The sequence below is a fragment of the Nanorana parkeri genome, unplaced genomic scaffold (genome assembly GCF_000935625.1).
Source record: "Nanorana parkeri isolate BGI_ZX_2015 unplaced genomic scaffold, ASM93562v1 scaffold1338, whole genome shotgun sequence".
Classification (NCBI taxonomy): Eukaryota; Metazoa; Chordata; class Amphibia; order Anura; family Dicroglossidae; genus Nanorana; species Nanorana parkeri.
In genome coordinates, this window is record NW_017307606.1 from 421,812 (window position 1) to 432,957 (window position 11,146).

Consider the following 11,146-nt stretch of genomic DNA (forward strand, 5'->3'; position numbering starts at 1 on the left):
AGCTCCAGATCCCAGCTACATTTGGGAAAACTTGGAAGAACCTGAAAAGCCAGGTTCTTCCTTATAACCTGCTTTACTTTCTGGGCCCTCTCAGCCCCTTTGGCTGAGAGTCCTGGGTGCCAAGGTCGCCATCCTCCACCGTGGCATTGGCTTACACTGCCACAATATATATCTATAGATATATATATGTCTATAGATATATATATATCTATAGATATATACATAATTGTATTATTATTATTATTTTTTGATGATCATTGTTTAGTTCTGTAATGAAGTATCGATGACTTCAATGTTCAATGCAGAACTGAGCAGACATCTATCGATTTTTTTTTTTAGCCAACAAGTAGTGTTTGCAAAACACAAAAGCACATTAGTAGAATAGAAGCAAGTGTGCACTTCTGACACCCACCTTCCTCCTTCATCTTTGAACTCCCAGCCATTAGCCACTTTATAGTTTCTGCACACAGAACCTGATGGAAACTCTCGAAAATGAAGAGTCAACAACTAAAATGCCTATTAACCTGTGGCCATCTGTTTAACTTGTGCTAAATGTTGCTCAAATAACTTTCATTATCATTAGCTACAACTAGAACAACATATTGCTAACAAGGAAGTGCCAAATGGCTATCTCAATAACTCTGACCTCTTAGTAAACAAGAATTTGGCTGACAAGCTATACAGAAGGAGAACAGTCCTTAGAAAACCTGTCATGTGTTTCGATACAAATAGTAACTAAGACACCAATGTCATGGGTGAGTTGGAAAGCACAAGGAAATGTGCAATCAGCAGCTCTACCCCTTTGTAACACTCACCGTCTATTACTTTATAGAGACAAAAAAGATAAGATGATAACTGGGGAAAGTATTGCTGCTTTATAAATTGGGTTTTACTAAGTAAAACAGTTACTAAGTAACCCTAAAGCAGACCTCCACTCAGGTCTTAAACAATTGGACAGCTTAGAATCCTAACTCTCCCCCTTTCCTTTAAAACATTTGGGGTATATAATTTAGTAGCTTTGTATATATTCCCTTTATTATTTTCAGGTTTCAAAACACAATTATTTATTTTATTACATTTTCAAATGCAGCCCACAGTGAAAGCTTTAGGGTCTTTTTCATGTGTTTACAGAGCTCAGTGGCTCAAACTAACATTCACACAAAAGCAAATGCTCTTTGATGTGTGCAAAAATGTCTCTGTACAAGGTTTCAATTGTGAGAGCATTCAAAACAAGAATACAAAATGATTTACATACAATATCTCATAAATATGTTATTTTTTTTAGTTTTAGCCATAATAAAGAAAGAAAATATGTACAAAGCCCATATGCATTCTGTTTTACTCATCTTATGGGCAGGGCCGGTGCTAGGTTTCCTGACTACACAGCCAAGGTGCATTTTTGCTTGCCTGTACTTGTACCTGTCAAAATGCCCCGATGTTTGCGCTATGTTTTTTTTTTCACTTACCTTCGGCGTGGGGGAGCAGCGGCGAGTCAGCGCTGGTCCGGTGGGAGGAGCTCCAGGTGGGGTCCTAATTTAGCTGGCCAGCAACTGCCTGAGGTGCCGTGCGTGTCGGGATCCTCAGGCAGTCGCCGGCCAGCTAAATTAGGACCCCACCTGGAGCTCCTCCCACTGGACCAGCACTGACTCGCCGCTGCTCTCCCGCACCGAAGGTAAGTGAAGAAAAAAAAAAAACCATAGCGCAAACATCGGGGCATTTTGACAAGTACATGTACTTGTCAAAATGCCCTGTTTTGTCCGCCCTCACCCTGCAGCGCCATAAGGCGGCCGCCTGACTTGCCTTGTGGTAGCGCCGGGTCTGCTTATGGGGAATAGACATGTGTGATTCGTTTTGTTCTGGCTTGAAATGCAGATATCTGCAAATTCAGACATTCGGATGCATACAAATATCCGATCTGAACATGTTCGAATTTTCCCGATAACAATATTCGGATGCACTCGAAATTTTTCCAGAATGTCATTTGGAATTAACTTGTGTTGCCACTTGTATTTGTTTACATTGAGTGACAGCTCTCTGTCCCCTAATGGAATAGAATCAAAGGTGCGGAGCAAGCCCCGTGATGCCATGACTCACTCAGTCCCTTTGTGTAAATTTGGGAGCAGTCATTTTGCATCTGGTGTTCGTTGGGATCAGACATGTTGGCAGGCATCGGGAATTTTTTCTTTCAGCGAGTCGCGTCCCATCATGATTGAACTGGATCTACAACCTTGGACAACGTTATTGACCTTTGGATTACATTGATAGACATTTTTGGGGGTTTTAGTTTTTTTAATTAAGGATTTGATAAAAATTGTGTTGTTTTTTTTTCAAATAAATAATTTTTTTACGGTGTTTTTGTTTACTTATTTTACTGTTTATTTGGTGAATACGTGACCCCTTCCCCCCTCCCCCATGTCAAGGGCATGTCAAGGGTATGGTGCAGGAGTGGAGGAAGGCATACGCTCATCCTCCTTTTATGCTCTGCCAGTCCGCAGCTCGGATCTAGTCTCTGGTAAGGGATTTACATTTAACTCATCCAAAATTAACCAAATACCACTACCGTAACAAATCAATTTCGAACCCGAATCCCGGAAAACAAAATAATGAAAACCTGAAACAAAATGAACTGAAACAGGGGCGGGGCGGGTGTTCAGTTCATCACTTCAACAAGGATATTCTGCTGCAGAAGCGCCCAGATATATGGGAAGTTTATGGATGATTTAACCCACCATTATCCTCAAATGTGAAGGAGGAGAACCAGTAATATTTTATCCTTCACCTTTAAATCTCCTCTACAAATGAAATGAAGAGAAATACCAAGCTGAGTCTTTAATTGTTTTTGCTTTTTTATAAATAGTCCCATTAGTGGATAATTTTTGTATAATGAAGTGACACTAAACTCAGTAGTTAACAAAAATGTATCTTATTTGTGTATCACTCACCTGTAGATCCTCAAATCATCTCTGAATTGGTGCTGACACTGTCCTTCCTTCTGAAAGGTGGCTACTTTTGTTCCCCATGGTCGCTGTGTTTTGTAAAGTAGCCACCGCTCCAAGCTTGCTCCCATGATTGACTACAATGTCATGTTTAGTTTACTCATTTGTATATTGAAATTGTAGTCCATCACTGGAGCAAGCTTGGAGTGTTGGGTACTTTACAACACATACAGGATCTACAGCTGAGTGACACACAAATAACTAAGATTCATTTTTGTTAATAGTTAAGGTACTTAAATGCATTTTTAAGATTTAACTCCTGAGTTTAGTGCCACATTAAAGAGTCTGTCCTCTGTTGAACATACAAACTATTTTATTTATATGACTTGCCAATAATTAATCAGATAGCAAGATATTTCATATAAATCTTTCCATAGGCTTAACACAATAATACAATAATGCTTTCTGTAATTCCCCTTTATTAAGGCACTCAGAATGTTTGAGTATAACCCATTATTTTCCATTGCTGCATACAAAGGAACCCTTGTATAAAATAAAAAGACTCTCTGCAAAAGCTACCCTGCACTTCCTGGGAACTGCAGATATTAGTCTCAAGAAGCTAACTTAAGCGAACACTGGAATGGCATTAAATGAATTAAAAGAGCCTACTTTGAATGGTTGCTAAAGAGTCAAATGTAAAGTATAGGATAATTAGCCTCTGAAACTAATTTAAAAAGTCTTTTGCATAAAGAGATTTTTGTACATAAAAACACATTTGGCAGATCTGTAAAAAATAAATTAGGGCAACTGGACTTGCTGTATTTTTCTTGAAGAAAATCCAACTAATGGTCATCCAACTAAGTTTCCTAATTCAGAATTCTTTTAATTAAAAACACAATGTATTGGATGCTCTTTGGCATTTCATGTAGTGCGAATGAGGCCTAAATCTTCTTTTTACTGAGAGATTTAACTACCTATGGTTATTATTTAATTGGCAAAGTATTGATTTTTAGTGTGCTGCAAATGAGAAGCAAGCTGATAAGTCTCTCTGGCACAACAACCAGCTGCACAAAGTCAAGATAAGGATGAAATTGAGACTTTGCTAGTATGTAGGTAGTATACCCTGAATTTATTTAAATGGGTAAATGTTCATGTTTGACTGGAGTGTACCTATAAGGATCTACATTTTAATGTTTCACTGCTATGTCTGCTGTTTACAGATTTGATTATGCTTTCAAAATAGCCGATATGCTGAAACTGGCCATATAGGCAGTATGAATTAATTTAATTCATTACAAGCCACTGCATCCAGCATCAATCCAGCATCCAGGCCATTACATGTACTTTCACTTTACATCAACAGTATGTTTCATATCTTGGATACTTTTGTGTTACATATACAAAAAAAAAGTTTATCTAAACCCAAAAGCAAAAATGTAATATACTGCAGCTTACCAATTATTATATGTGGTGGCTGTATTTAGTTTATTATTTTTTCACCTGGTGATTCGGCCAGTAACAGTACCCAGCCAAATTCTTGTCTTACGGTGGCTCCACTCTATGGAGGTCCAACGGAGCCACCCTTAGACAACAGCATTGTCACCCTGTGGAGAGGGTAATGTTCGATCTAGCAGATTTATATGGACTTAACTAACTAATTAAGCTCAACTCCAGCCAACATTTTTAAGACGTAACAACAACTTTTAACTATTAACAAAAAATTTATCTTATTTGTGTATCACTCGGCTGTAGATCCACAAATCATCTCTGAATTGGTGCTGACACCGTCCTTCCTTCTGGAGGGTGGCTACTTTTGTTCCCCATGTGCTGTAAAGTAGCCAGTGCTCCAAGCTCTAATTCCAATGGTTGGATATGTTGTTTTTGGAGAGGACTGCACGTGGCAGCAATATCCATGGGTAGCGTGTGGAACAAAAACATTGTGCTGGTTTAATATGTTATTTTTCAATGGAAGGTTTGTGACACTTTCAGTTCAGGAATTCACTTTAATGTTGCACCCGCATATGCTTTTACTTACCTGCCCTTCATTCCCCTACCACTCCATTTACACATGGGAGCAAGTGTCCAATGTAAGCTCCAAGTCACAAGCTAGAGCAGGGGTAGGCAACCTCGGCATTCCAGCTGTGATGAAACTACAAATTCCATTATGCCTCTGCCTCTGGGAGTCATGCCTGAGGCTGTCGGAGTCTTGCAAAGCCTCATGGGATTTGTAGTTTCACCACAGCGGGAGTGCCGAGGTTGCCTACCCCGGAGCTAGAGCATACACAGGACTAATGACTCCCCTATGACAGTGCTGACTGTCTAAGTGGGCAATCATCAAGCATCAGTACAGGCGCATGGATGGAAGTGGAGGAATTGACATGTTCCACCAGACCCAGACTTACAGCGATTGTCACTTTTGACTTTCTTGGGCACAAGAATGGAAGGTCACTAGACGCAATTTTTGGGGTCCCGCTTGGCACAGCACAAGTTCTCATCAAGCCAAACTCATGTAAACATCTAAAATAAGACTATAGTTTGTTTCCTCTTTAAAACAAAAACAACGTTGGAGTCCCAGCTAATTCCTTAGATAACCCGCATTAATCTTGGCAAGAATTTCTATGTAGTAAACAACAGTTCAAAAGCTTAGTGCTTGAGCTGCCAGAATTCTGTAGCAACTGCTCATTTTAAACCGAATGTCTTCCTTGGATTTTACTCCACACCATTGAGAAAATAGGAATGAAGAAATGGTACCCACCCCATCAGTTTAAATCGCGCAGTAATGTCCTGCACATGACCTATAATGACCTAGACCACCATTGTGACCAATATGACACTGTAAAGCAGGAAAGGAAAATAATCAACCTTGTAAATATTATAGATTACCTCTCTCTTTCTCTGTTGCAGTCTTTTGAAGTATTTTGCTTACTCAGAAAAACTGAAGCTATTGCCATATGAAACTTTGAATATGATAATATGAAACATTGTGTGTTGAAAGTCAGAGAGCATTGCACTGCAAAGATAATTTTAGATAACTGCATTCACAATTCCTCACCACAGCCTGGGGTGCCTATTGGCTTCCTCAGGGTTGCCTCGAAATCCTCCTGATGTGAAGGGGGGGGGGGGGTTCTGATGTGAAGCAAAGCTTGTGATGTGAAAGGAGGGAGCTCAGATGTGAAGGGGGGCTCCTGTTGTGGGAGTGGGGCTCAGATGTAAAAGGTAGGGGCACTTGTTGTGAAGGGGTACTCTGTGTAAAAGTGGGGGGCTCTGATGTGAAGAAACAGGGTCCTAATTTGAAGGAAGTACTTGAATGTAAAGTGGAACCTTATTTATTGTGTTTTTGCATGCAGTTCCCCCCTTAAAATCCATTTCACTGGGATGCCTCAAGATCTGCTTACTTTTAAAGGGTGCCGTGACTTAAGGAAGTTTGGAAAATGCTGCCTTAGACTGAACTCCGGGATAAGAAAATATTGTACAGTAATCAGCATAAATCAGCTCCTGCACTTTGCCTTTGTGCAGGAGCTTCATATACTAAGGACCAGGCACTACTGCTCTCTTTCCTTGTGCAGAGTGACTGGTCTTGTATCTGCCCCCTCATCTAGTTTTCTAAAGACAGCCTGTAGGGAGTGGACCTACTGGGCCCCCCCACTCAACTTTGCTCTATGCACATGTTTTGAGCAACCCAGTTATGATGGTACAGCTACTTTTCCAAGACAGTTTCTGCTTTTGAAAAGACACAAAGTGGAATTATATCCTTTGTGGCTACTGTGGAATATATAGAAATGAAATGATTTGTGCCTGGAGCTCTACTTTAACCACTTCAAGACCAGGTGTTTAGACCCCCTTCCTGGCCAGGCCATTTTTCAGTATTCAGCGCTGCGATACTTTGACTGACGTTTATTCCGTCATGCAGCGCTGTACTGAAATGAATTTTATACAATTTTTTGGGGACAGATAGAGATTTATTTCGGTGGATATCCAGTGTTGTTTCTGTCAGGCTCTGTTACAGATACAGCCCCTTACTTCCTGTTCTGCAGAGAAGGGTTTCACCAGACTGGAAGTACAGGTAAATTTCAGCAACAGCTACTCAGAAATAAAAATACTTTTTTTTAGTAGAGTAATGAAGGCTTTTAAACCGATTGAGCTTTTTATTGCTGTCTGTGCCCCTGTTGATGGTTTTCCTTACTTCCTGCTTGGTTAAACCACTGCCAACTGAACAGGAAGTAATGGGATCCTGCACGGCAGTAAAGCCCAAGACGGGTATTAAAAGAGAAAATGGAAAGTCCCTTTGCACCCGTTACAGCGTTCCCGGCCCAAATTGTGATGCTGGTGCTCGCAGTGATAATCACGGATGGCACCGTGCACATCAACAGTAGAAAGCAGAAATCATCAGCACTCAATAAGTAATTTTAAAATGGTAGACGTCCATTTAATCGGACATAACGTCACAAATGAAAAAAACAACCTTTTCGGGGCCTATCACATTATTACCCTGATGAAGGGACCCTGTGCGTTGTTTTTTTCATTTGTGACGTTATGTCCGATTAAATGGACATCTACCATTTGAAAATTACTAATTGAGTACTGGTGATTTCTGCTTTCTACTAGGTATTAAAGGAGAACTATGAGGTGAGTGATTTCCACTTATCCTCATAGTTAGAGCCAACTTGTGACAAAGATACTGTCATAGGTCGGCTCTATCGATCGGGAGTGAGCAGAAACATGCCCCGATCCGCTCACTTTCCGATTATCTCCCTGCAGAGAGTGGTGACGGTCAGTCACCACTCCCCCCGCAGGGCATTCCCCCTTCCTCCAGCGCTGAGTGCCGGAACGAACGGGGGAGGGGGCGGGCACAGCTGGCTCTACGTCTAGATAGGCAGAGCCAGCTGTCACTCACGCAGCTGGGTGGATTTCGACAGTATTCTTGGCATCCGTCCCGACTGCGGCGGTCCCAGTATACCACGAGCTGCAGCTTGCTATTTACTGGACTTTGGGTCACGGGAGGACGCTAGTATATGTCCTCCCATGACCCTTAATAGAAGTATGGGGAAAAACACTTACCCCAAAGTTCTCTTTTAACCCTTTACTACTCTATCCAAAAAAAAATTTGGGCTAGACATACAGTTTAATAGGTAATAGCAAAATGTTATGATTTCCAGTTGTTATTAGGCAAAGCAAGATCACCTCATTCCTGGGTAATATCTTAGCTTTACATATCAGAATACAAAATAAGACCAGTTAATCACTGGAAATATAAATGGCTACTCCAAGTGAATGGTGCCAAATCAAATAACCCCTTTATATACTATTTAATATATACAACATTAAATCTTCACGTATTACAAAAATATTTCAATTAAAGCCCATTTCCACCTTTGCAAAGGTATCATTAAAAAACATACGCCAGCAATTACACTCAGTGTACATGAAGCAGGCATATGCAGTTGCTATATTATGAACACAAAAACTTTAATTTTTTGTTAGCTTTCCTCTTCATGAAAATGTACTCACGTATACATCATCACTGCACCTTTTCATTACTTCAATAGACGCTAATCACTTTACAAAGGTGGAAATGGACTTTAAACTTAATTCATATATCATAAAATAAAAAAAATTACTTTATTAAAATTCATACAATAATGGGGCCCATTAACTACTCATCTATATACAGTATATATAACAAAGTCAGATTGTCACTCCCCGCCCACTTGTTCCCAGTAATTGGTATCCACAGGCATTTGCCCAGGGCACCCACAAAAAAACTATTATGTAAATTGACACTTAGCTGCTTCCAATCTACTTCCCCATCCATACTGGATGGCAGCCAAATATGTAGCAACACTCATATATAATGCCACATCACTCTGGCACTGGCAGCTATTCCGGCTAGAACATGTTAGCAGCTGTCATGGGTCCATATTGACAGCACTTTCAATGACTCTGGGGCAAGTACTGTCATATTTCGTATATCAGGACTGGAATCTGGAGTGATACATGGAATCAGTGGCTGTAGATGGGTAGTTTAGAGGCGAAATGGTGACCTCAAAGGTCTGAATAGTTGGAGGGACATGGATAGTGGAAAGTCCAGCTCATAATGGCTATAATACATGGGCTAAAGATACAAGGGAAATACATTAATACATTGTAGTGACTTGTGGGAGGTAAAAACAGGGTTCATGCCATCATTAAAAATGCTAACTGATATTATTACTATTAGTTATCATCCTGCAGATATGCAGTCAAAGTGTCAGTATCTTTTTTTAATCTTAATTATTTTCCCCAGAAGATCGGAGGTGAACGACTTGTAGAAACGTCCTATGGCCACAATTTTATAGCCTACATGGGAGGTAGAAGAGACTTTTATGCTGTCACTTATTTTTAAAACTGTTGAATCAGCTAGTGTGTGCGTACAGTGAGAATCCGATTTCCACACTGCACAACTGCTTTTAAAATAATTCAATTTAAATTAATAAGTGATCATAATGTATGAAGATAATGAATCGTATCCGGCTTATGTTTACCATTCTTTCACAGATTGATAATTTTTTGTTCCTTATGCAATAAACAGACATTCTTTTATCACTGTGCATGTTTATAAATTTTTCCTTTTTTTTGCAGACGCAAACATGCACACTGTTACATTGCAAAGCAGCGTAAGGTGTGTATGCGCATATTGCACTTTTTCATTCTGTTTTCCATCAGCCCGGACAAACAGTGGGTAGCTGTAAGTTGGTTTCTGGCAAAATAGAATTGGTGGGATAATTTTGGGTGCAAAATGTTAAGCATCACAAAATGTATCATTCCTAAAAATGGATAGAAATAATCCAATAAAAAAAATCATCATCTGTAACTCCAAAATCTAACCCTTGTGCATTTGGAGGTGTCTTGGGGTGCCATTCAAATGAATGGCAATGTAACACAGCTTGCACACTGTACGACACGTTAGGTGCACGGTGCGATAGTGTGAGCTAAACATGCAATACCATGCATTTAACACAGCGCTATGGCATGAAGAAGACATCGTTGTACACACCTCTGTGGAGAGACACATCTACAATTCACAAAGCGGCATAGTTATAAAACAGTGAATGTTATTTTTACAATTCATTGGTAGTGAAAAAATCACTGCCATTTAAAACATATGAACCTGGAAGATTCACCTGCAGTGAATATTTGGTGGATGGCAGATTCACTACTTTTTAAATAAATGCCTCAGAATAAATTGCAAAGCAGAGTATTGCCACAAATGAACCCTATATTACACACACACACACACACACACACACACACACAATAAATAACTGATCATTTAAATGTGCACATATTGTCCAAGTCAAACAAAATAGTGAGCATCAACTTAAACAAAAAATAAACAAATAAAAAAAATGTAAATAATATTTTCAGATCAAGCAGGCTAGCTCAGATTAATATGAGTGGCCTGATTACAATGTCAATACTACAATAAACAGGAAAGGACCTAATAGAGAGAACAGATGTTTTCTGTCCCCATAATTAGAGTGAACAATATCATACATTTATTAATGAGTCATAAGCATGCAAAACAAATCAGAGGCTCCTCTTTTATGATCTTATTTTCAAGGAAGGATTGTATATATTACAAAATTGTGATGCCATATCTACAGCCTGCTTCACCCAGGTTTTCCATTTCTGATGCACACAATGGCCTACAAAGACTGAGGCACTCAAAGACTGCCCTACAAAGACTGAGGCATATATACCAACCTATAATGACTTTGTTGTGAGAAGATAAACATAAAAGACACAAACAAATGTCTGCATTGCAATATCACTTTCTGCATGGATTAGCCCAAAGATAGGTGTGGTTCTATATCAACCACGTGTTTAATGCACAATTAGTAAATTCAAGCAATTTTAGAAGAACAACTTACTTGCAAGCAGTCCCACTCCAGCAGCAAGAGACCCGACCCACGCAGTCTTCCCTTTTCCTTCATCAAAGACATCTAACCATTCTACGTACAAGACACCGACAGCAAGTGGAGAACCATAGCACAGGAACTGGATAAAGAAGGATGCAGAGACAATGACCCAGCCCCATCCTCCATCTGGTGGCTTCTGATACATTGTGAAGAGTGGCAGTCTAAACTTCTGTGACAGTAAAGTGAAAAAAATTACACATATATATATATATATATATATATATATATATATATCACATCACTGCTACAATA

At 39.6% G+C, this 11,146-nt stretch overlaps 1 protein-coding gene across 1 annotated transcript in view; it reads right to left on the reverse strand.

Annotated features, from left to right (window-relative positions):
• Positions 1–11,146, reverse strand: part of SLC16A9 (solute carrier family 16 member 9) — a 21,787-nt gene that overhangs the window by 8,491 nt on the left and 2,150 nt on the right. Inside the window, exon 2 of the mRNA XM_018569465.1 lies at positions 10,847–11,063. Within this exon, the coding sequence (XP_018424967.1) occupies positions 10,847–11,039 (193 nt within the window). The 5' untranslated portion in view covers positions 11,040–11,063. The remainder of the gene's footprint in view (positions 1–10,846; positions 11,064–11,146) is intronic.